The sequence below is a fragment of the Saccopteryx bilineata genome, chromosome 6 (assembly GCF_036850765.1).
Source record: "Saccopteryx bilineata isolate mSacBil1 chromosome 6, mSacBil1_pri_phased_curated, whole genome shotgun sequence".
Lineage (NCBI taxonomy): Eukaryota > Metazoa > Chordata > Mammalia > Chiroptera > Emballonuridae > Saccopteryx > Saccopteryx bilineata.
Window position 1 is genome coordinate 14,185,217 of NC_089495.1, and position 26,658 is coordinate 14,211,874.

General features: G+C 42.4%; 2 protein-coding genes across 6 annotated transcripts in view; both read left to right on the plus strand.

Annotated features, from left to right (window-relative positions):
- The window catches only part of TLR3 (toll like receptor 3), a 41,138-nt gene extending 24,937 nt beyond the window's left edge, over positions 1–16,201 (plus strand). For all 4 annotated transcript variants that reach the window (XM_066236280.1, XM_066236279.1, XM_066236277.1 and 1 more), the window contains 4 exons: positions 8,066–8,518; positions 11,116–11,307; positions 13,702–15,554; positions 15,787–16,201. In XM_066236280.1, the coding sequence (XP_066092377.1) occupies positions 8,075–8,518; positions 11,116–11,307; positions 13,702–15,554; positions 15,787–16,015 (2,718 nt within the window). In that variant the 5' untranslated portion in view covers positions 8,066–8,074 and the 3' untranslated portion in view covers positions 16,016–16,201. The remainder of the gene's footprint in view (positions 1–8,065; positions 8,519–11,115; positions 11,308–13,701; positions 15,555–15,786) is intronic.
- A 9,790-nt stretch (positions 16,202–25,991) lies between these two features.
- FAM149A (family with sequence similarity 149 member A) overlaps positions 25,992–26,658 on the plus strand; it is a 52,872-nt gene continuing 52,205 nt past the window's right edge. For both annotated transcript variants that reach the window (XR_010726207.1, XM_066236980.1), the window contains exon 1: positions 25,992–26,658. This exon is cut by the window's right edge and continues 360 nt beyond it. Coding sequence is in view for 1 of the 2 variants with exons in the window: in XM_066236980.1 (XP_066093077.1) it covers positions 26,384–26,658 (275 nt within the window). In the remaining variant the exon portion in view is untranslated.

Below are 26,658 nucleotides of genomic sequence, written 5' to 3' on the forward strand. Positions count from 1 at the left end.
ACGAAGACAGTGGTCCTGGGCACCTGACAAGGCTTTCCAACCTTGCCAGCCCCACTGAGTCCAGCTCGTTTTCACGTCTCTCCAGCTTTCTTTGTTTCTATTATGTCTCACTGAACAGCATCTTACTTTCACTCTCATTTCATCCTCTAACTGTATTTTTGTTTATTTGTTTGCATGTTTTTCCTAAGCACATTCTAGAATAACTTTTTCATATGGGTTACTCACTTACAAATTTACTTTGCGTACTCAGAATACGTCCCCTACTCATCTATAATTGCTCAGTTGGAAATGAAATTTTAGATTCAACATAATTTCTACTGCATGTTTTGAAAGCTTATCACTATTTGTTGGTCAAATATTATAAGTTTGTAAAAATGATACATATGTTTGCTCGCTTATAGTTTGCATTGTGTGGGGGGACAGGCTGTAAGCAGGCAGGGTCATTATAGCCTGAGGCTTAGTTTTAAGACTAAGCTTTTCCCCACACCCTTGATTGTTGCATGAAAGGGGGAAGAGTGATTACATTCTAGGAGGAGCCCAGGCTGGAGGAGAGCAGAGAAAGGCTACGTGGAGGAGAGGAGAGGCAGCCAAACTGGTGGAATGCTGAGGAAGAAGCCAGTTTGTGCAGAGAGAAGGAGATGGGAAACAGAGGTGAATAAGGCTGGTGAGGTAGAAACCTTTGATTCTAGGAAACTCGGATAAGTCCGTGGCTTTCGGAGCCCTTATTGGAAAGGGAAGTGTTTTCCCACTGTATGTATTTCTTGCCCACTGGGTGCAAGCTAGGAATAAAGTTAATGGCCCACCAGTTCTTGGCTCCGTTGTTTCATTACCATCTGTTCGAATCAAATGTGAACCTGCACGGGCCAGGCGGCTGTGATGGTGGCTGCGGCTACTGGCTTTACATTTGGCCTAGTCTGTGGCAGGATTCAATACAGATTGGTATGGAGACACCACCACCTTTGCGCGGTGGAGGACTGGCTGCTGTTATGGTTCCCCAAGGCTGTTCTTTTGGGGACCGTAGCCTGGCTGACTTTTACAGCCATGCATGAGGAAACTGAGAGCTCTGTGGAAAAGGCTGCCCGGGACCTGCAAACCGAGCAGTGGAAGGAGCTGGAGCAAACGTGGGAGAAAGAGATGCAGACTTGAGCTGGAGCAAGCACCGGAGAAGGCCGACCAGGTTCGTGAGATTTGCTTGGAAACAGAGCAGCCGCTGGAGAAGGAATTACAGGTTCGTGAGTTGCAGATTGTCCTGGACGTAGTGGAGAGCCAGAAGCAGTGGGAGGCCGGGGCTGAGGCCAGGGCCGGTCTGCAAGGCCCATGGAGCAGAAGGCAACACTGGCCCGGGGTTCAAGCCCGGCAGTGGGAGCTGATGTTTTCAGTTCCTCTTTGGAGGATGAGGAGAATCAGGCTGGAGTTGCGATCCACAGTCTCCAGAAGATGAGATCCCAGCAGCAAGGAGTACTTGCTATGTCCCTGGTAGGTCTGCAATTTTGGAATATAGGAGTGGATGCCATCATGCTGTCTGAAGCAGAGATGGAGATGCTAACTGCCATTGCCATGTGCTCCTTTTTGGGACATTGTAAGACTTGCCAGACGGCAGGGATAAGGGGGGTGGCTGAGCCCCCATGTGCATGGCTGATTCCTGGACTATGACCAGAGTGGGCATTGGCTCCTGTGTTGGATGGACTTACAAATTTTGGACAATGTGAAATACCCTGATGAGGGTGGGGGGCGGCTTTCCTGGAAGCACCCCCCTGCCCCAGGAAGCTTTTCCCATGGCTAGAAAGAAGGCTGAGGACATTTTGCACTTTTGGCAAAGTGCTCAGAGACTGGTGAAGTGTATCTTTGTAATTGTTGAAATTGTATGATTTGTCACGTTGTAATTTTTGTAATGTGCCTAATTTCCTTGTGCAGGAAATCTAAACCTGTGGTTTAGATTTAAAGTGAGCAAAAGGGGTGAAATGTTGGTCAAATAAGTTTGTAAATATGATATATATGTTTGCTTGCTTATAGTTTGCATTGGGTGTGGGGGACAGGCTGTAAGCAGGCAGGGTCGTTATAGCCTGAGGCTTAGTTTTAAGACTAAGCTTTTCCCCACACCCTTGACTGTTGCATGAAAGGGGGAAGAGTGATTACATTCTAGGAAGAGCCCATGCTGGAGGAGAGCAGAAAAAGGCCATGTGGAGGAGAGGAGAAGCAGCCAAGATGGTGGAGTGCTGAAAGAGAAGCCAGTTTGTGCAGAGAGAAGGAGATGGGAAACAGAGGTGAATAAGGCTGGTGAGGTAGAAACCTTTGATTCTAGGAAACTCAGATAAGTTAGTGGCCTTTGGAGCCCTGAATGGAAAGGGAAGTGTTTTCCCACTGTGTGTACTTCTTGCCCACCAGGTGCAAGCTAGGATTAAAGTTAATGGCCCACCAGTTCATGGCTCCATTGTTTCATTACCGTCTCTTCGAATCAAATGCAAACCTGCATGGGCCAGGCAGCTGTGATGGTGGCCGCGGCTACTGGCTCTACACTACTGTTTTCTAGTGGGTGATGAAAAGTTTTGTATGAATTAGGGTCTTACCTTTGGAAGTTATTGGTCATATGTTTTTCTGAGATGGTTTTAGGTTGTGTGCCCTTGTGCCTGTGAATGGTTACAATTCTTAGGTTTCATAAGATTCTCTGTGTATTTTCCCTTTTTCACTTATCTTACTGTGGGTCAAATAAGTTTGCAAATACGATGTATATGTTTGCTCGCTTATAGTTTGCATTGGGTGTGCAGGACAGGCTGTAAGCAGGAAAAGTCCTTCCTTATAGCCTAAGGCTTAGTTTTAAGACTAAGCTTTTCCCACCCTTTTAATACTAAAATCTTTTTAAAACTAAGCTTTTCCTCACACCCTTGACTGTTGCATGATATGGGGTGGTGCACTCTTATGAGGAATCTCATTTATGCCTCAGATAAGTGACTTTGTATTAGAGATATCCTTATTTGTATATTGGATTAAAGTTTTTGATTTCTTCACTATAAAATAGGGCGGGGGGAGCTCGCACTCTCTTGATTCCTGAAATTAGCATTGCAAGGAGAAACAGCCAAGATGGCAGAATACTGCCAGTTTGTGCAGAGAAGAGATGAGGAACAGAGGTGAATAAGGCTGGTGAGGTAGGAACCTTTGATTCTAGGAAACTCAGATGAGTCAGTGGCTTTGGGAGTGCTAAGTGGAAAAGAAAGTGTTTTCCCACTGTGTGAATTTCTCGCCCGCCGGGTGCAAGCTAGGATTAAAGGTAATGGCCCACCAGTTCTTGGCTCCATTGTTTCATTACCATCTGTCCAAATCAAATGCGAACCTGCATGGGCCAGGCGGCTATGATGGTGGCTGTGGCTACTGGCCATACACTTACCTAGCACTGGATGAATCTTTTCTATCTGATCGAAAATATCTGATACCTTCAGATCTGGTAATGTTTTTCAGTCCTTCCAGGGTATACTTTGTAAATGCAATTGTTCCTCTCAGTACAGTTGGCCCTTAGTATCCATGCGTTCTGCATCTGTGGATTCAACCAACCGCAGAACAAAAATTTCTATGCCTTGAATTCCCCTATCAGTATATCAACTATTTACATAGTATTTACATACCTTTACGTAATTATCAATCACCTCAGGATGATTTAAAGTATACAGGAAGCTGTGCATAGATTATATGCAAATACTACACCATTCTATATGAGGGACTTGAGCATCCCTGGATTTTGATATCACAGGGTCCTGGAACTAATCCCCCGTGGATAGTGAGAGAATTCCAATCTCAGGTATTCACCCAAAAGAAATTGAATATACATGTTCATTAATGTTCATAATGATTTTATTTATAATAGTGAAAGATTTCACACACACATGTCTAAATAATATAAACATGAAAAATGTATGGTATATTCATAAAATGGAATACTACTCAGTTAAAAAAAAGAACTGAAACATGAAACAAGGATGAATATCAAAAATATTGTCTCGGTAAAAGAGGCCTTATGTAATAGCATGATTATGATCCCGTTGAGTAGAGGTTTTAAACCACATAAAACTAATCTCTAGTAAAAAATAACCAGAGCGGTGGTTGTCTCTGGGAGATGGGGTCTGGAATTCCCCTGGAAAGGGATGGGAGCTCTTTAGGTCTTAGATTACACAAGTGTATGCATGTGTTAGAACTCAGGGAATGTACGTTAAGACAGGTGAATTTCATCGTATGAAAATTTTACATCAAAAGAAAAACCCTACTTAGAAATATTGAACTGAAGGTAACTCTCCAGGGAAAGGTACCCATGTTGCAGCACATGTGGTGAACTTACGGCTAGAGCATGGATAGATGGGCAGACAAGTTGTAACACAAGGGTGGTCGTTCCAAAATTCTCTGAGTTATGCTATTGTTTGGGATATTTCATTAGCAATGTTGGAAAGAATTAGCTGTGGTACTGCAGCCATTTTCTACACAAATGGATTATTCTAAACAATGAAAATGCACAAATGTTGCTACAAATCAAGATGTAGAGGAATCTCACAAGCCTGATGTGGAGTAAAACAAAGCATTAAAGGATACATAGGACATGATTTCATTGATATATACTGCTCACAAAAATTAGGGGATATTTTGCCTGACCGGGCGATGGTGTAGTGAATAGTGCATCGGACTGGGATGAGGAGGACCCACGTTCGAGACCCCAAGGTCGCCAGCTTGAGTGAGGGCTCATCTGGCTTGAGCAAAAAGCTCACCAGCTTGGAGCCAAGGTCGCTGGCTCGAGCAAGGGGTTACTCTGTCTGCTGAAGGCCCACGGTCAAGGCACATATGAGAAAGCAATCAATGAACAACTAAGGTGTCTCAATGAAAAACTGATGATTGGTGCTTCTCATCTCTATCCGTTCCTCTCTGTCTGTCCCTATCTATCCCTTTCTCTGATGCTTTCTCTGTCCCTATAAAAAAATTAGGGGATATTTCAAAGTGAATATGGAGCTATAAAATATCCCTTAATTTTGTGAACAGTGTATATATAATACAAAAGCAGGTAAACTTCACCTTTTGTGTAGGAAAACAGGAAGATCTTGCCTTTGGGAAGGAGGGTGAAGGAAGAAGTGGAAACTGGGCTAGGGTGCTTGAGGGAGGTTTCTGGGGTGTTCAGAGTCCTCCCCCTTTCTTAATCTGAGCTGTGAATACACTGACATGCTCACTTTGTGATAATTCAGCCAGCTCACTGTGATAATTCAGTACATTCATGGTTTGTGTACTGCCTGTGCCTATTTAAAATATAATAACTCAAATTTTAAACAGTTATATCACTCTAAGTTCTGATGCAAAAGGCAAAGTTTTTATCTAAGAATGTAGAATAACGGAACAAAAAGATGGAAATCTGGAAGGAAACTTTAAATATTTATATAAAGAAGATCACATAGGAAGACCAGTGCCTACCTAAAAGTGATTCCAGAGGGGAGAACTCGGATGAAAGAGAAAATAAAATGATCCCGGTAGTAACAGAAAAAATTACAAACATTTAAGAAAGATAGGAACCTTCAGATTGATAAAACCAAAGTGGGCATAGCTACATTTTAAAGGAAAGACTTAGAGTGACACATACTTGCAAAGTTTTATATTACCAAAGATGAAGAAAAGATACTAGACACTTTTGAAGAGAAAAAGTGAAGTAAAAAAAAAAAAAAAAAGACAGTCCTTTATATAAAAGAAAGAAAATCAGATGGGCATGATTTCTATTTAGCAGCAGTGGATACTAGACGACAATGGAATAATGCCTTCACGATTTTGCCTAAAAAGTACTTTGAACCTCAAATAGTCGACACATAAAAATCACATGACAAAAGAATAAAAGCATACATACAAGAAATTAGGATGAAAACCTCCTATAAACATTTTGGAAACCTATAAACTACTCAAGGAGATTCTCTAGTCAAAATAAAAATACTTTCAGAAAGAAGGTACTAAAATTCACAAAATAGTGGCATTAACCCAGCAGCACAGGGAGATGGATTTCATGACGATGGGCAGGTGTTGGACGTGGCCATTCAAAGTGGCCATTTAACCAAGAGTAAGATCAAGATGCTGGATGATTTCAGTGTTAGGTAAATGAAGCCACATCTAGTTCTTCTTTTCTTTCCTTTTTTTTTTTTTCTTCATTTTTTTAAATAAATGAGAGGCGAAGAAGCAGTGAGGCAGGGGGCAGAGTGACAGACTCCTGCAAGGGTCACCATCCTGGGAGCAAAGGGTTATACCTTCCACCCTCAGCTCACTGCACTCAGCTGTACTCATGTTTTATTCATGTGCCATGTTAATTCCTTGAAAACCGCATTTAACGCAAAGGTTTCATAAACTAAAATCCTTTCTTTTCTATGTGCAAAGCTGTGATTTTTACCGAAGACTCCTCAAGTCACCCATCTAAAATATCAGTCGTGTTTAATTAGTAAGAATTACAAACATTTTACATAAAAATCAAAGTAGTTTATACAATGTTTTCTAAGCTAATTTTTATACCATAGATAAAAGATTCTTATTAACACGTTTAAAGGCTTTGGATTTTGTGACTGGCATATTAGCAAGTGCTTCCATTTATTACTTTCACTCCTTAGACCAAGCGTTAGGGTAAAACGACCCATGGATGCCTCATAAGACTTTCTTTTCATTCTCTAAAATCAAATTGAAAAGCAGAGTGCTTTTAAAAGAATCAGGCCTCCTTAAATAGATATTGTTTGTAGTTATTCCGGAAGACGCTGGCTGCTTCCCCAGCCTGTGAGGACAGCCCAGAGTCTGAACAGAAGCTCTCCACCTGACCCAATGCAGAGTTAATAGGGAGCTTCTCAAATCCTTCTGACCACCCGTGAATTTCCTTGAATTTCAATGATTTCACATGCTTGGTTCCCTCCACCATTTCCTTCTTGTTTAATGGTTAGCTGTGACTGTCGCAGGATACAATTCGTTTTGCAGAGATTTTTCTTTACAAAGTAAAAAAATTTACAAAATGGGAAATAGTTATAATTACTATATAAATCATGGATTGTTATACTAATTAATAATCATAGTACTAACATTAAATATTGCTTGGTTTCAGATACTGCCAGACTTATCGCTTTTAATCTTCATTAACAACTTATGGAGGGGCTCCTCTAATTATCTCTACTTACAGGATGAGAGAACTAAGACCTGAGAAATGAATTGACTTGCTAGAGCCTACAGTGTAGAGGATCTGGGATCAGAACTCAGTGGGTGGAATTCCAGGGTTTGTTCTCTTGATGACTATGTCTCTCTAAGTCCCACTAGTTTTGCAGTGCGTGTTCATTTATATAATCATAACAACGTAAAGTTTACGGCGTAAATGATATTTACTGACCTTAGCGTTTGTGAATTGGTCTAGATGAAGTATGTCTGACTTGTCCTAGTGTTAGGATAAATGCTGACGTTTTACATCTTGACAATGCCACCTAATGTTGAAGCTGACAGTTTTAGAAAATGCAGGGAAGGAAGATGTGTATAGAACACATGGGCATGTGCATTTCCTGTAGCACAAAGCGAGAAGTCAAGGCATTTTGTCTAAAGTTGGTTAATCAATAGAGTTTGCAGTATATAGTCTTTAAAAATGATCATTGTAACAATAGATTAAATTAAAAATAAAGAAAAATTGTGAAGACGATGACGAAATAGTATAATTATGTTCCTTATCTTTATAGTGCAAAGAAAATACTTCAAGTCAATAAACAAAGAAATAGTTGCCCAAGCATATTATTTAGGTCTGTGAAGGTGACCATGAGAATTAAAAATAGAAATCATCAAGTGGTCATCTTAGGTCATAGCCTCCCTGGTGGAGAGGAAGCATGAAGAAGGAGCTTGTCTGTTCCATTTTGTACATTCTGTGCTGCTGGAGTTATTTCCATCCAATGTACTACTTGTATAGTACATCATTGTATGTCATAAAAGCTACAGTGAAAAATACCGTGCCTAGTTACATTTGGTTATATATTTTACAAGGAATATGCCAATGCATCTGAAAACGTGTGTTATTGATGTTTATTGCTTTGTAACGTTTATGTCACAGGGAAAAATTATGAGCCGGAATTTGCTGTACCACATCTCCTGCTGTTTGGGACTGTTGCTTTTTTGGAGTGTGTGTCCATCTTCCACCAACCGATGTGCCGTTTGGCACGAAGTAGCCGACTGTAGTCATCTGAAGTTGACTGAAATACCTGATGACCTCCCGGCAAACATAACAGTATTGAATCTGACCCACAACCAACTCAGAAAATTACCGCCTGCTAATTTTACAAGATACAACCAACTTACTATCTTGGATGGAGGCTATAACAGCATCTCAAAACTGGAGCCGGGATTGTGCCAAACACTCCCTTTGCTGAACATTTTGAATCTTCAACACAATGAGCTGTATCGACTTTCCGATGAAACCTTTATCTCCTGCCTGAATTTGACTGAGCTCCATCTTCAGTCCAATTTAATCCAGAAAATTCAAAATAATCCCTTTAAAAGCCTCAAGGTAAGATGAAAATGTTCACTTTCATCTAGGAAATGAAAACTCTGTTATCTGATATTAACTTTTCAAGTTATGTATCATCCTTAGACTTGTGATCTAGCTATCCAGGTGAGGAATAAGAAATCTGATCTGCTCAAATTAGGGACCACATACAAATATTGCCATTATGACTGCCCATGTTTTCAAAAATGAAAATATTATCTTAAATCAGTTTCAATCTTAATTTTTTTTTTTTCCAAAGCTGGAAACGGGGAGAGACAGTCAGACAGACTCCCGCATGCGCCCGACCGGCATCCACCCGGCATGCCCACCAGGGGCGACGCTCTGCCCACCAGGGGGCGATGCTCTGCCCCTCTGGGGTGTCTCTCCGTTGCGACCAGAGCCACTCCAGCGCCTGGGGCAGAGGCCAAGGAGCCATCCCCAGCGCCCAGGCCATCTTTGCTCCAATGGAGCCTCGCTGCGGGAGGGGAAGAGAGAGACAGAGAGGAAAGAGAGGGGGAGGGGTGGAGAAGCAGATGGGCACTTCTCCCATGTGCCCTGGCCGGGAAACGAACCCGGGACTTCCGCACGCCAGGCCGACGCTCTACCAGTGAGCCAACCAGCCAGGGCCTTCAATCTTAATTTTAAAGAACTCTGCCTCTCTCACTTCCTCCCATTAGAAAGAGAGCTTTATTATTTTATTTACTTTTTATTTTTAAATTTTTAATTTCTACTAATTTTAGCAAGAGAGGAAGGAAAAGAGACAGGAACATTGACCTCTTCCTGTCTGTCCCTCGGCTGGGATCATGCCAGCAACCTCTGCGCCTCCAACCTCTGTGCTCTAACCAACCGAACAGTTGGGCCAGGGCTAGAAACAGAACTTTTTTTAGCTACAAGAGTTAGAGATGAATCAGAACATCCCATGAGGAGCAAGCACAACAAAGAAACTCTCAGAGCTGCCGACTTGGTACCTGAAGTAATGAAAAAAATATCAATTCTGACTTAAATAAGGTTAACACATTGATCAATGATAAGTTGTGCAACTAAAATTTACCTACCCTTGATTTTAGAAATCTCCTCACAATATTGCTTTTCCAGTGACGACTTACATTTGGCTTTTCAGTACTTTATTTGAATGTTAAGTCTGTGGAAAAGTGTACAGGGTGGGGAACAAGTAGGTTTACAGTTGTTCATATGAAAGATACTATAATTAATACATAATAATGCAAGAATGAACTGCATTGCCTGACTGGTGGAGGTGCAGTGGATACAGCATCGACCTAGGAAGCTGAGGTCCCAGATTTGAAACCCCAAGGTCCCTGGCTTAACAGCAGGGTCACTGGCTTGAACTCAGGATTGCTGGCTTGACCATAGGATCACAGATATGACTCAGGTCGCTGGCTTGAGCCCAAAGGTCACTAGCTGAAGCCCAAAGCCTCTGGCTTGAGCAAGGGGTCACTGGCTTGGCTTCAATTCCCCATTCAAGGCACATATAGGAAGCAATCAATGAACAACTAAAAAGGGATACAACTAGGAGTTGATACTTCTCATCTCTCTCCCTTCCTGCCTTTCTCTCTGTTGCTAAAAAAATAAAGAATAAACTAGGTTTAACTGGGTTTACACGCTCACAACTGTAGACCTAGTTTTGCCCCACCGTGTATTTATTATTTCTAAATTTGAAACAATTATTAAATGTTTTCTCTGAACTAAAGCCATTTTCAAAACTCTTTGCGATTTTTGTTTTATGAACTTAGACTGGCCATTTCTTGATGTCAGATACCAAGAATAACATACATATATATTTAAATATGCTTAGAAACTTTTATAAAATGATTTTCTTGGAAGCTATTTGAAATTCTTCCTTATGTCTTCTTAGATTCTATGTGGACAAATTATGTTTGAACACAAAGACCTCAAAATCTGTTTAGAGTAATCATTGGAAAAATTTTATTTTTATTTTTAAAACATAAATAAAAGTCATATTCTCAAGCTTTTGCCTTGACATACATCAACTTTTCTCTGCCTTTTACTTGGGTTGGAAGCTTTTATATTCAAAAATAGCATAGGCTAGAAAACATCCCACAACACTGACAAAACAAACACACAAAGTTTAATATTCTCTACTAGCCATGATGCAAAGTTTACATTGCAATCAAGCTTTCTCAATATAAAAACCTTAAGCTTTCATAAGTGACAAAGTTTTACTCATACTTTTTAAAAAACATTTTTTTCCTGTTGCTTAGTTTCAAGGTTGATGCATGACACTATATGTTTGATAAGCCACGTGAATGTTCCTAACATCATAAATACATGTTTATTATAAATAAGTAAATGACACGTATTATTACTACTCCTTATGTCATGAATAAGTAAGCTTAAGTTCTTTTATTTTGGTAAGAGAAATAAAGTGATTCTTGATGCAAATAACTAAATCCTTGCAACAATAATATTTTCAATCACAACAAAGATTTTTATTACTCCTATGGTCAGTTTTCTATAGAATAATTAAGCAGTGACATTTTGCTGTTGAGTTATTTCTAAGATTCACATATGTTTAGAGAAACTATTTTTGATGACAAGACTCTACTTTGTATACATACTGTGTTTTCTTTTTCTCTCAGAATTTAATCAAGTTAGATCTGTCTCATAATGGTTTATCATCTACTGAATTAGGAACTGAGATGCAACTGGAAAATCTCCAAGAGCTCCTATTGTCAAATAATAAAATTCATGTACTAAGACGTGAAGAACTTGATTTCCTTGGCAACTCTTCTTTAAAAATATTAGAGTTGTCATCAAATCCAATTAAAGAGGTAAGATGTGAGGTAAAATTATTTTGTGTTCTACCTTTAAGTGTGGGCAGTCCCTAATTGTGTGACATGGGTAGGAATCTGAAAATCCCTATAGAAAGAGGTGATAACTGCCAGGTTTTCCGAAATCTTTCCCACTGACTGCTTGGCCGTTGAGGTCATCATCCTCACAAGAAAGGGAGTTTGGTAGCCATTAGGAGCTGGGGCTCTGCTGTCAAACAGGAGTGGGTTAAAATTCTTGTTCCATTACAGACCAGATCTATGTCATTGGGGAACTTAACCTCTCTGGATCTTAGTTTCCTCACATGTAAAGTAGAAATAATACCATCTATCATACATAATCTCTGAAAGAACTAACACAGCATGAGGGTTAAGACCACAAGCTTTAGAGTTGAGGTCGGTGCCTCCCTGTCTGGTCTTTACTTGTTATTAATTGTGTAATCAGTTTGTATAATAATAAAACATTACTACCCTGATTGACCTTCTCTTTAGGGATCCATGATCTTCAATAGGTTAACTATTTTCATCTGCAGATATGTCTATATTTTATTCTTCATATGCTGAGAATAAGAATGTTGGAAAGCCTAAATGAAATCAGATTTTATAAGGCTCTATTAATTTTCAGACATAAAAGTGGATGGTGTCCAAAGTTATCCTGAGATAATTATGAAATATTTTATATGAGCTACTCATGTTAATTATTAAACAGTATTTTTTTCTATTTAGAACTTTTATTGTAGAAATCTTAAGAAATATGTAAATAATAAGGAGGAAGATAGAAGTCATCCAAAACCCATAATTCAGAGACAATCAATGTTGGTATTTGGGTTATGTTTATACCCAGCTTTTTCAAAATAATAATAATAATAAACCCAGAAGCTTAAATTTATAGAATACTTAACTGTGTGTCAGGCATTCTGACAAGTTATTTATTTATATTTTTTATACAGTCCTGTAACCAATTTATTCCTATCATCATGTCACACAAGAGTAAACTGAGATAAAAAAAGATTAAGGAACTTGTTCAGAGTTCCACATGTGACCAGCTGGTGACAGAGCTGTTTTCTGGTAGTGTTAGATCAGAGCCCACGCTCGTATTAGTTGTCTTGTAACACGTCTTTGAGGCTGACAGTGTACCCTGCTGTTTAAAAGTAGCATTATATCATGGGCATACTCCATGTCATTAAGAAGTATTCAAAGAATTAATTTTGATTACTGCCAAATAACCCTACCATGTAAATGTATCATAATTAGTTTACTAATTTCCTGCTTTGCAGTTCAACTCATTTTACTTGCATAAAGCACTCTTTCTTCCACATTTCTGTCTTTTCTCTCATTAGCCCTAACATCCTACAGACGACACAGTAGAAAGAGAGCCTCTTGGCTTTGTCGGTGTTTAACCCCCAGGGCCTGGCTACGTCTTCTCTGCACGCCTCCTCTCCTGCCTTCTGCTCTCTTGTTCCTCCGAGTCCAAGTGGCCAAGGCTTCTGGGGAGGGCATGGGGGCAGAGTGGGAGGAAGGAAGCTGGAAACCCTGTAATGAAATGAGTCAAGAGAAAACCGTGGTGCAAAGACAGAGGGCAAGTGGGCAATCCTATTTCAAAAAATGAAATGCAGCCATTCCTTCCACAATGTGCACCGAGAACAGCAGTCCCTAAGCCAGAAACAGGCTCTGCCCCAATGATGACTTTACCAATCATTTATTAGTTACAGCTGTCGTCAGCGTGGTGAAGCGAAATATAGAGACATAACCAGCCTGATCAGGCAGTGACACAGTGGTTAGAAGTCAGACTGGGACACAAGAACCCAGGTTTGAGACCCTGAGGTCACCAGCTTGAGCGTGGGCTCATCCGGTTTGAGCAAGGCTCACCAGCTTGAGCCTAAGGTCACTGGCTTGAGCAAGAGGTCACTTATTCTGCTGTAGCCCCCCTCCCCCCAGTCAAGGCACATATGAGAAAGTAATCAATGAACAACTAAGGTGCCACAGTGAAGAATTGATGTTTCTCATCTCTCTCTTTTTCTGTCTGTTTGTCCCTATCTGTCCCTCTCTGTCTCTGTCACAAGAGAGAGAGAGAGAGAGAGAGAGAGAGAGAGAGAGAGAGAGACTAGACTGAGAAGTCAGGGGAGGTCCCCAAGTGGCACGGGAGCAGAGATGCGAGAGCTGAGCAGACACTACCAGCCCGTGGCCAGGGCAGGTGAGGGGCTGGGGCAGGGCTGGGCCCTGCGGGCACAGGGAAAGGGGCAGTGTACTAGGGGGGTGGAGAGGAAGCCCGGATTGGGGGGGCGGGGGGGAAGAGAAGTGGGGTTGAATAACGCATTGTGTTTAAGCTTTGCAAGGGTCCCACAAACTCTGTTGTGTTTTGGTTGTTAACCTCTTTTTTTCCCCCTCTACCTTTAGTTCTCTCCAGGGTGTTTTCACGTAATTGGAAAATTATTCGGTCTCTCTCTGAACAAAGTCCCGCTGGGCCCCGGTCTCACAGAGAAGCTTTCTCTGGAATTGTCCAACACTAGCCTTCAGAATCTCTCCCTGAGATACACTCAGCTGTACCGAACAAGCAACGTGACTTTTGCTGGACTACAGCAGACAAATCTCACCATGCTCGATCTTTCCTATAACAGTCTAACTGTGATTGGCAACGATTCCTTTGCTTGGCTTCCGCATCTAGAATATCTCCTCCTGGAGTACAATAACATAGAACATTTGTCTTCTCGCTCCTTTAATGGGCTTGCCAATGTGAGATACCTGAATTTGAGACGCTCTTTTACTAAGCAAAGCAATTCCCTTGCTTTGCTTCCCAAGATTGATGATTTTTCCTTTCAGTGGCTCACACGTTTAGAGTCTCTTAATATGGACTATAACAACTTTCCAGGCATAAAAAGAAATACATTCACAGGGCTCATAAAGCTGAAATATTTAAGTCTAGCCAACTCCTTCACAAGTTTGCAAACTTTAACAAATGAAACATTTGTATCACTTGCTCATTCTCCTTTACTTATGCTCAACCTAAGCAAAAATAAAATCTCAGAAATAGAGAGTGGTGCTTTTTCTTGGCTGGGCGACCTAAAGGTACTTGACCTTGGCGTTAATGAAATTGGGCAAGAGCTCACAGGCCAGGAATGGGGAGGTCTAGGAAATATTGTTGAAATCTACCTGTCGTACAACAAATACCTACAACTGACAAGCAACTCCTTTGCCTCGGTGCCAAGCCTTCGACAACTGATGCTCCGCAGGGTGGCCCTTAAAAACATGGATCTCTCCCCTTCACCTTTTCGCCCTCTGCGTAACTTGACCATTCTCGATCTAAGCAACAACAACATAGCCAACATAAATGATGAACTCTTGGAGGGTCTGGAGAAACTGGAAATTCTGGACTTGCAGCATAACAACTTAGCTCGGCTCTGGAAACATGCAAACCCTGGTGGTCCTGTTCAATTTCTAAAGGGTCTTTCTCACCTCCGCATCCTTAATTTAGAGTCTAATGGCTTTGACGAGATCCCAGTAGAGGTCTTCAAGGACTTATTTCAATTAAAGAGCATCAATTTAGGACTGAACAATTTAAACATACTTCCACCCTCTGTCTTTGATAATCAGGCATCTCTAAAGTCATTGAACCTTCAGAAGAATCTCATCACATCAGTTGAGAAGAATGTTTTTGGGCCAGCTTTCAAGAACCTGAGTAATTTGGACATGCGCTTTAATCCATTTGATTGTACGTGTGAAAGTATTGCCTGGTTTGTTAATTGGCTCAATGGCACCCATACCAACATCCCTGAGCTCTCCAGCCATTACCTCTGCAATACTCCACCTCCGTATCATGGTTTTCCAGTGATGCTTTTTGATATATCACCCTGCAAAGACAGTGCCCCCTTTGAACTCCTTTTCATGATAAATACCAGTATCTTAGTGACTTTTATCTTTCTTGTACTGTTCATCCATTTTGAAGGCTGGAGGATATCTTTTTATTGGAATGTTTTAGTGCATCGAGCTCTTGGTTTCAAAGAAATAGATGGGCGGCCCAAGCAGTTTGACTATGCAGCATATATAGTTCATGCCTATGAAGACAGGGACTGGGTCTGGGAACACTTCTCCCCAATGGAAGAAGAAGATCAAACTCTCAGGTTCTGTCTGGAAGAAAGGGACTTTCAGGCAGGTGTCCTGGAACTTGAAGCAATTGTTAATAGCATCAACAGAAGCAGAAAAACTATTTTTGTTATAACACAGCATCTATTAAAAGATCCATTATGCAAAAGGTAGGTGGATGTTGCGATATTTCAAGTATACACGTGTTTTTAAATTGAGTTTTTAAATATTACCAGCATTATTACTCATCACTCAAATAACTTTAAAAATAAAATTAAGAAAAATATAACCTGATTTTTAATGACAGATAAGTAAATTCTAAGGGGAATTTTAGATTTTATAGCTTTTAGCTATTAAAAACTGTATATTGATAAATAAAAATTCAATTTTTTTTAAACTTAGGTTCAAGGTACACCAAGCAGTTAAGAAAGCTATTGAGCAAAACCTGGACTCCATTATCTTGATCTTTCTTGAGGACATTCCAGATTACAAATTGAACCATGCACTCTGCTTGCAAAGAGGGATGTTTAAATCTCACTGCATCTTCCACTGGCCGGTTCAGAAAGAACGAATAAATGCCTTCCATCATAAATTGCAAGTAGCACTTGGATCCAAAAATTCAATACCTTAAATTTATTTAAAGACTAAATTAACAAAGGAGAAACTTTGTTAAAAAGTTTTATGTTAAAGTTAGGTTTTACTAGGTGATAATGTAAATCTGTTTATATTTTATAGGTGAATGTATTAGATCACATTATTTCTCTTATATGGAAATAATATCTTCTTATTTTATAGCCTTTATTACCAATTGACTTAATTTGACCCAAAAGAAACATATAAGAAGGAATATCCTCTACTAATGAATATACATAATTAGTTGCCAAGGCTAATGAAAACTTAGGAATTTAAGTTTTAAAATATTCTTCATTTAAGTAAAGTAAGAATTATTATATGAGGGTTTGTAATAGTTATATTTGTATTCTTTTGTATGCTTTCATAATAGAATAAAAATAATTGTTTAATGGGCACAATACTATTTCAATTGTAAAAGAGTAAAATATATACCCATATTTTTAAAAGTTTAATTATTTTTTTCTATTTGAAAAGCTTGTACTTTAGTGGTGTCTATCTCAGTGTTGATTTTGTTTAACTTTAAAGACCATTTTAAATGGTATTTTCAAATGATGTTAGAAGGAACCTTGACTTGGGGTTTAGAATTGTGATTTAAATAGTTCAGTCTCCTCAGGGTTAACGCCACGTTGTCTGTTGCCTCCCAACAATGTGACGGTGTGGAAGACTTCTTTTCAGTTTCACATTACACAGGACACTTACACATCAGACCCTTGTTTCATAACTTTTTTTTGAGAAGATTTCTTTTCTAACTGTGAAATAATTCTGTTTTATTTTGGCATCATAAAATGAAAATCACAACTATTTTTCTTCATACACATTACAATGTATCAATGTTCTCAACTTCATTAAAATATTTCTAAATAAATTATTACTATTAGTTAATCTGTATATCATCAATGTGCCAACAGCAGGGCAAGAACTGACTTTGCCTTTATTTGCTTATATATTTGCTTACAAGATAGTCAAATGGCCAGAATTTAAATGAGTTCAAATGTAATCTTTTAAAAGTTTGATTAATATTTGGGAGGTCAGGATGCACAAGGGATGACCTGTTGAACTGAGTATAAGTAAAACTACTCAAAGGTGTAAGCCAGGGGTCCCCAAACTACAGCCCGTGGGCTGCATGCGGCCCCCTGAGGCCATTTATCCGGCCCCTGCCGCAATTCCGGAAGGGGCACCTCTTTCATTGGTGGTCAGTGAGAGGAGCATAGTTCCCATTGAAATACTGGTCAGTTTGTTGATTTAAATTTACTTGTTCTTTATTTTAAATATTGTATTTGTTCCCGTTTTGTTTTTTTACTTTAAAATAAGATATGTGCAGTGTGCATAGGGATTTGTTCATAGTTTTTTTTTTATAGTCCGGCCCTCCAATGGTCTGAGGGACAGTAAACTGGCCCCCTGTGTAAAAAGTTTGGGGACTCCTGTTGAGCCATGGCTTGTGTTTGACCTATGCAGGAAGCAACATTCTGCAGGATGTCCCTCCTAATTGTCCTCAGGAGAAGTCCTTCTCCCTTGGGCTCAAGACAGAAGGTGTGCCGAACAGGATGTTTGTTTGTCTGACCTATTTAATTTGCACCAGTGAATGGACTTCTTTGGAAGCCCTCAGGGTGCCATCCTCTCCTGTGTTCACTCCAACGTCTTTCTGTTTTTCACTTTCAAACCCAAACCCAGCGGAATCAACAACATTGAGTTTAAAATAAACCTAGGTATCTGGATTTTAACTGTAAATGACACCTTTGAGATTGTAATTAGTAGTAGATACAATCAATCTGTTAGTGAGAAGGGAGGATTGAATGCCATTTATTTGACAATGTCTAAGTACTGAAATGTCTACCTTGGATTATTTGTAAAAGAAACTCAACAGTAACTGATGGTGACCATTAGAAAATGTAATGAAACTCCAAAGCGAGTGCTTAAAAAAATGGTTGGGGTTTTTGCTTTGTTTTGTTTTGTTTGTTTTTATGGTCTTTGGAGACGTAAAGGAGGTGAGTGACTGTCTGGGCCTGGGGACAGGAATGGGGAGTAACTGCCTGTGGGCACAAGAGATCCTCGTGAGTGACGAAAATGTTCTAAACTGCACTGTGCTAATGACTGCACAACTATGGAAGTTTACTAACACTCCTTCAGACACATGCTTAACCCGGGTGGATTTTGTGGTATGTAAGTTACGTATTATTAAAGCTGTTAAATGCATAGTGAGGACAGAGCCCGGACCCTTGCCCACGGGTAGCTCTGCATGCCCCGGGGGGCCTGCCTCAGCATGCTGTGCTGGAGGCCCACCGCGATGATGCGTGCTGCTGGTTCTTGGCTCTTCCCTGACTCTACCCGCCCTTCCGCGTGCCAGCTGATGGCCTGAGCAGCTGTGGAATTTCAAGAGTTCAGACACAGAAGCCAGAAGGAAGGTAAGGACAGAGGAGGCTTTACTCACCTGGCACGGGCGCCGTCAGACTTCCGGGTCTTCAGCAACATAATGCCACCTTGTCCGGGACAAACACTGGGTTGATGTTACATCCCAGGAGACAGGCCACAGCAAACCCAAAGTGAATTTTATAAGTTTTATTGCAAACCTGCGCAGGGACTGCAGGCAACCCACGTAAGGGAACACTGCAGCCCCGAGCTTCTAAAATGGCTCCTTTTTATAGGGTGGCTATCTAGGCTGAGCAAGCAAGCAGCGTTTACAAGGGCGGGAGGGGTGCGATTAGCTGCCCTTGTTCTCGGCTAAGTCTCTGGGGTAGGGGCCTCCTTGATCTGGGTACACGGAGTTCCGTGGAAAATATTGCTACGTTTCTAACGGTTGTTTATCTTTTTTCCTCCAGCCATGTACTGAATGTACTCAGTTTTCATGGCTGGTGGCCTGCACCGCTTGTCCTAAGATGTCATAGTTGAGGGAGATAGCCCTTCCTCTGGTAAGAAACAAGAGGGCCACTCAAGACGCCCGTGGTGACAGACCAGCTTCCTGATCTGGCAGCTTAGTGACTATGCAGGCTGTGCTGATGGCACTTGTCTCTGGGGCTCATCTGGCAATGCCTGGCCTTGCCCTCTGTGTGCTCACAATGCCAATCCTAGCCCAGAGGAGGAAGTCTGGCACACTCATAGTGGGCAGATGAGCGGACGCTAGGCTAACGGGGACCCAGGCACACCGAGGACTGGCAGACAAGCCTAAAATCTCAGCAAGCTGAGCACTCAGCTGGGTAGCTTGTTAAAATGCGGGTCCCGGGCATCACCCTCAGGAGCTCTGAGTCATGGAGTTTGCCTCTGAGTTCTGCATTTTGACCATGATTCCAGATGACTACTAGCTGGGAATCTATAGATGTCAATCTGAACATCACTTAACTAGACTCATAGTCAGTTGACCGTAATCTCTTCACCAATGTGCCCTTTATTATTTTGACAAATCTGCTAAAAAACTTTTAAAGCAACCATTTATTACCTACCATCCTCTGTGCATTATATCATCTAATATTCATAACAATTTTATGAAAAAAGGATATTACAGATGGGAGAACTGAGGCCCACAGAAGCCAAGTGACTTGTGTCAAGTCAAACAGCAAGAATGTGCAAAATTCAAGTCCTCGTTGGTTTGGCTACAAAACCATCGATCTCTCTACTGTGACACAGTTTCCCTGACTGTGGAAAGACATGCCATTAGACAAATGCACACTTTCTAACTGAAGACTGAACAAGTAGAGAGAGGAGTGTTCAAGAACATTAGCCAAATTTTTGGCTCATGGTTATTCTTCTTTTTCTTAACACCTAATAGAGCATTTACTATGTGTTAGGCAAATGATCAAGTCTTTTTCACGCATTAATTCTTTAAATCCTCACAATTTCAAAGGGTACTATTATTATCTACATTTTACATATTAAGAAACAAAGAAACATCATTACTTAATTTACCCAATGTCACACCTCTGCCACTTATTGTAGTCATGATTTGGACCAATGTAGTTTGACTCCATAGTCTAAACTTTGAAACTACCAAAATACTATGGGATATGATATTGCCATTGACTGTGATATGTCACTTGAGAATATGAAGAGGTTGAGTTTGAGAAGACCTATACTACTTCAATGATAGCATTTAATAGTAAAGAAACAGTCAATGCATGAGTTATATTCATTGTGCACAATGCAAGCTATTTAATTGGTAGCTGCTCTTTTAATTTGATAATAGCAGATACTCAAACTATTCATTGTAGCTACCTATTATGCCCAATAAACACACCCATCTCCCCTTCCTTCTTGATTAATAGAGCCCTGATTTTGTTTAGGTGGCAACAAGTTCAGGGAAAGTAGACCCTTTCTACAGTACTAGGAGATGCACTATAATTTAAAAATATGATAACTCTTATTTCCCCTATGCTGATGATTAGCGTTACGGAAGGACTTTTAATCTAGTTCTGGCCAATGAGAACCTTCTGGAAAGTATTTTGTTCCTTGTTGAGGGAAAAGTGAGAGAGTGAGCTCTACCTTTTTCATGCCTTTAGTGTGGTTATTTGAGGAAAAGATGGTTAGTGTTCAGGGTGCCATCTTGGCACCACCAGGGGACAAGGCGTAATATCCTGACAGTGAGCGAAGAGAAAAGAGAGACCTTGAGTCTCTGTAATGACATTGATCATTTGCAGCGCCAGTCCCAGAACCAGCTTCCTGTGGGCTTCCCGCTCTGAACTATTTGAGCATCTCAAATGCTGTTGTTAGAGCGGGCTTTCTCTGTCACCTGGGCTGGGAGCATCTGAAGAGCCTCGTGCGTCTGGTCCCTGTTCGTCCCACTCCGCTCTCTCTGCTACCACAACCAGTAGATTCAATCATGGGCTGTTAATAATTTATCAGTTTAAAATCCTTTTTTTTTTCTTTTTTCTTTTTAGAAAGAGAGAGAGAAAGGAACAGACAGACAGGAAGGGAGAGAGATGAGAAGCATCAACTCGTAGTTGTGGCACCTTAGTTGTTCATTGATTGCTTTCTCATATGTGCCTTGACCAGGGGGCTCCAGCTGAGCCAGTGACTCCTTGCTCAAGCCAGCGACCTTGGGGTCATGTCTATGATCTGATGCTCAAGCCAGTGACCCCACACTTAAACTGGTGAGCCCTCACTCAAGCTGGTGATCTCTGGGTTTCAAACCTGGGTCCTCAGCGTTTCAGGCCGACACTCTATCCACTGTCCCACCACTTGGTGAGGCCAGTTTAAAATTCTTGGTTTTGTATTTTTTCCATAATGGAATCCACAGCCCTTAATCACATATCAAGAAAACTTACTTGAGGCTTTTGAGGTTTGGATCCGTTTTGTTTTCTTTTATTGTTTTTATTATTGAAGACAAATACGACACACTTACTGAAAACATTCAAATAGTACACAAATGAATAAACTTTAACATAAGTGCAGTTATAATTTCCTTCTAGATCTTCTTTCAGTTGTTCAGTGTAATCTGGTTCCACATATAATAAAAACTAACATCTACTGAGAGCTTACCCTGTGGTAGGCTCTGTTCTCTCTGTTCCAGTTACCAAGAAGGTGTTAATGTGACTCTCACAAAGTTCCATTATGTGAGATAGAAACCATTAAGGGACAGAGAGGGGCCTGAGTATGGGACAGTGGCAGAGACAATAAAAACCTAGACAGTCCAGCTCCACAGCCTGCAAGACGGGACTGTCTCCATTGTGGTGCTTAGTAAATATTTGTTCAGTCAACGTATTTCACTGTTTAGAAGTTTTAAAGTTTTATAATCGAACTTGACAGTATTTTTCTTTATAGGCTCTGGCCTTGGTGTCATGCTAAATGAGGCTAAATTCTTAAACAGATTAATTACTCAGGTTATTTATTTTAACTTCCACGTTTACAAAACATACCATTTCTTTATAGTAAAGTGGTCATAACTTCCTGATACTTTCTCAGTGATATGGACAGGTGTTTTTGTACGTATCAGAAAATCAATTCTTCAAATTGTTCATCGATATCAGCAGAAAAATTTCATCACACGGAACACTGCTTTGACATTTCTAGTAAAATCTATCTAAAATGGACACTGTCACAGTTAGAAACAATGGTTTACTGCATTTGCTTTTGTTTCCTTAGTCTGCCTGAGCCAGACCGCTGCGGTACATTACCTGGATCTCATGTTATGAGAATACCCTGATACTTGTAATTAACCCAGAAGGCTGGTTGCATCTAACCTCTCCCTGAAAGACTGCTGATAGATGAACAATGGGTACAAAAGACCTAGCATCTTGCTGAGAATTGCTTATCATGTTTGCAATTATAGGTCATTTCCAAAGGACGTTCAAACAAAAGGATCAGTCATTCACCAACTGTGCCTTCTTCATGGGGCTGGCTGGCCAGAATGCTACATTCACTGCCTTAACCCACAGTGATTCTTCTTCCCTGCTTCTTTTAGGATTCCTATCATTCTCCCCGTAGATTTGAAACAATTATGATTATCATTTTTCATAATGAGTGCACCCACTAAATATTTCATAAAGGTACCAGTAAGATACCATAATTATGAAGTACTCCAGCAAATAACGAATACTACACAGCTGTATTAGTTGTTTACAGCTGCCATAACAAAGTGCCACAGATTGGGTGGCTTAAAACAACAGAAATTTATTCTGCCACAGTTCTGGAAACTAGAAGTCTGACACCAGCTGGCAGTAGGACCATGGCCTCTAAAACCTAGGAGAGAATCTTCTTTGCCTCCTCCTAGCTTCTGACAGCTGTCGTCAGTCCTCAATGTCCCTTGTCTTGAAGCTGCATCACTCCAGTCTCTGGCTCTATCATCACCTGGGGTTCTCTCTCTGTGTTTGTGTTCAAATTGCTCTCCTATTAAGAGTACAGTGGTCATGGCCCTGGCCGGTTGGCTCAGTGGTAGAGCGTCGGCCTGGCGTGCAGAAGTCCCGGGTTCGATTCCTGGCCAGGGCACACAAGAGAAGCGCCCATCTGCTTCTCCACCCCTCCCCCTCTCCTTCCTCTCTGTCTCTCTCTTCCCCTCCCACAGCCGAGGCTCCATTGGAGCAAAGATGGCCTGGGTGCTGGGGATGGCTCCTTGGCCTCTGCTCCAGGCGCTGGAGTGGCTCTGGTCGCAACAGAGCGACGCCCCAGAGGGGCAGAGCATCGCCCCCTGGTGGGCAGAGCGTCGCCCCCTGGTGGGCAGAGCATCGCCCCCTGGTGGGCAGAGCGTCACCCCCTGGTGGGCGTGCCGAGTGGATCCTGGTCGGGTGCATGCAGGAGTCTGTCTGACTGTCTCTCCCCGTTTCCAGCTTCAGAAAAATACAAAAAAAAAAAAAAAAAAAAAAAAAAAAGAGTACAGTGGTCATATTGGACCAAGGTCCAATAGAATGACCTTGGCTTAATTTGATTAGGTCTACAAAAATCCTATTTCCAAATAAGGTCTCTTTCCCAAGAACTGAGGGTTAGGGCTTCAACATATATCTTTAAGGGACACAATTCAATCCATAACAGACAGAAGATATACACACACACCTTAGAGATAGAAGGTTTCCAAGGCTAGGATCTGGAAGTGTTTGCAGATTTTCTGTTGCTTTATTAACTGTCTCCATGTAAAGAACAGCATGTGCACAGAAGAGAAGTGGTTAGTAATGGAAGCACAGAAAATCTAACACTGGAGAGCCAAAGACAGGGAGGTGAATGCCCCATGGGTCACGCAAGGTTGTCTTATTGTGAATGCCCCCTACATATGAACCATAATACATACTCCCCTTATTCGAGTCCATGCTCATCTAATGATCTTTCAACTAAATTTGCTCTTTACAGGAATTTCTCTCCTAGAGAAAGAGCAGAAGACACCTCTGCTGCTGTGTCATTATTAGTGAACACATTGGAGTTGGGGTTTATGCATCTTTATTGTATGAGTGAGGATAGAGGGACTCCATCCTGAGAGGCTGGTCAGCTGTGGCGGCCCAGGATCAATCAGATGCTTGGCAGTTTAAACACGGAAAGTGCACATGCTAGAAAAGATTCTACTTGCATTAAGAGTGACCCAACCCATTGAGGATTTAGTTATTGTCATGATGTGAGGATGCCAGAAACATCCACATTTCTCACATTCTCAGTTCTTCCTTGGTAGCAAGTTTACAAAACATAGCATTTCTTTATCAGAAGCAAGAGCCTTATAAAATAAACAAGCAATCTTTAGGACACAGCTTTGCAATCCTGAATGAGTACCGTATGGAAATAGTCCGATGTTCTGGCGTGTTCTGGCGGACCTCTAAGGCTACCTGAGGTTGCTATAAAGAAATGCTATGTTTTGTAAACTTTCTACGAAGGAGGAACAGTGAGAATGTGAGAAATGTGGATGGTTCTGGCGTCCTCGCATCATGACAAAGTGGGCACAGCTTCCCCGCTCCGGCCCTGAAACCGCCAGTTCCCACTGCTGCCCTCAGACGTCTGTTACCTACTTCCATTTCGCTCCCTTTGATTCTTCACTGACAACTGCATGCTCTTCCCTCTTCCAACATCGAAGGCTGTCTGGTCCTGCTCTTCCCGACCTTGGCTCTCATCTCTCCTAAGCACACAAGTGTTCTTCCCCCCAGGTTAGTGTACTTGTTTCCTGGGGCACTCACCTGACACTTCCCACAGTACTTCACGCGTGATAGGAAGCTGCTTCTTCCTTGCTGTGGGAGGAGAGCACTTGGGGCTGTGTCCACAATAGATCCCCAGGCTCATATCCTTAGTCTCCTCTCCTTATTCGTGCCTTAAAGGAACACTGTCCAGTTTTGCCATCGCCCTTAGAACTTCCCCAGATTCGCCAAGCTCTGAGCTGAGGGCAAGGAGTTTGAACAGCCCTGGGGGTGATGAGCCTGCTTCTAAAATATCTGGAATTTAACTAATCTGGCAAGACCGAACGTGTTACGGTCTGGGAGACGGCCAGCTCTCAGACAGGAGGAGAGGTCGTCTTCCCCTCTTTCGGGTCTTAGTGCTGCTGTGCAGCCTTGTAGTAGAACTAGTGCCCCGCGCACATCTGTTTGTGATACTCAGATTCAGAAAAGGGATCCGGGCACAATATGGATACCATAAGTAGGACATTGACGAACCCTCTACGAGGAAACTCAAAACTTGTCATTAGCATTGGAAATTTATTGTGTTTCAGAATTCAGTTTGATAACTTGCCAAAAGCCTAATGAGACTCACAGATGTCAGTCAATTCACTCACTACCAGGCTTATTCATTGGCAGGATAGACCCTGCCAGTATCTTATTTTTGAATCTTGCTTAGAACTGACCCTACACTCCTGCGAATCATTACACACATACATTCTACTATTCATATAAAGTTCCTCAGGTCTAGCAAAATGGAAATTATTAGACTTGCTAAGAAACTCTGACCTTTCATACCTACCTTTGAGTTTATATTTAGTCAGTCTGATTATAGCTTGAGTTCTCAGACATCGTTATTAAATCTCCTGGTCCACTCTGACAGGTGTTTAAACCCGCACATTGCAGGTGGATTTCACCAGTTTAGCTGTCAGGGCCCAGTCTTATTTCCAAGTTCTTGGGTGAGGCACCCACTGCTGTTCCACTATGTCACTGTTACTGACACACTTTGAGCACGGCCCTGAGTGGGGGCAGTGCACACTACTGCATCAAGTGCCCTCACCTGAAGACACTTTTTTTGTAACCAATCTTCCCTCCTGTCAGAGAGCTGGTGTGTCCTGGACTCTGGTGCGTTTGGTCTTGCCAGACTGGATAAATTCCAGAACTTCTGGAGGCAGTGTTATCTTTCCCAGGGCTGTTCAAATCCCTCGCTGATCTCAGCCCAGAGCTTGACGAATCTGGAGAAGCTTTAAGGGTGGTGGGAAATTGGACAGTGTTCCTTTAAGGCACGAATAAGGAGGGGGGCCAGGGCAGGTATTGTGGACACAGCCCCGAGCTGCAATCTGGGGCCCAATTAGCAGAGAGCTAAGCAGGGTTTTTGTTTAGCTTAGCAACCGCCGGCTGTCCCGGGGGCCCGTCGGGCTATCACCGCGGGCGGGGGCCCGGTCCCAACCCTCGGCCCGCGGGGGCGCTGGCAGCTGCAGCACCGCACTCTGGGGTCTCACAGCACCGGGCAGAGGGGGGCCGCTCGGCCAGAGGGTGGTCGCCGCCCGCAGCCTGGCGCTCTGCGGGCCACCTGGGCGTCGGGAAGGCGGGTGTCCAGCGCTGCGGGCTGAGCGCGCGGGGACGCCCCTCTGCGTGGGGCGCGCCCCAGGGGCCCCCGGAGTTCCGCGGCGCACGCGGTCCCCAGGAGCCCCGCCGCCACCCTGCGCAGCCTCCTCCGGATCCCTGCGAGCGACAGTGGATGGAGCCCCGAAGCCCGGCTCCTCGTGGCCTTGAGGTTCGAGCAGCGGCAGGGACAGCAATTCCCTGGCTGGGGCACGATGAAGGTCGCTGTACTGGACCTTGGGTCTCTCTTTGCCAAAATCTTCAAGACCTCGACGGCGTCCCCGGCGGTCCCCTCGGACCACTCAGAAGGCGCTGCCTCGGCAAGGCCCGCGGGCACAGCGCTGGGCACGGCCCCCACCCCGACCGTCCTGCCCGGCCTGGCGCCGGACTCCCCCTCCACCTCGCGGGGGGCGCCCGCCGCTCTCCACCCTCTGCTCACCGCCTCCCACCCCAGGGCCTCCGGCGCGAGCCGCGCGGCCGAAACAGTGGG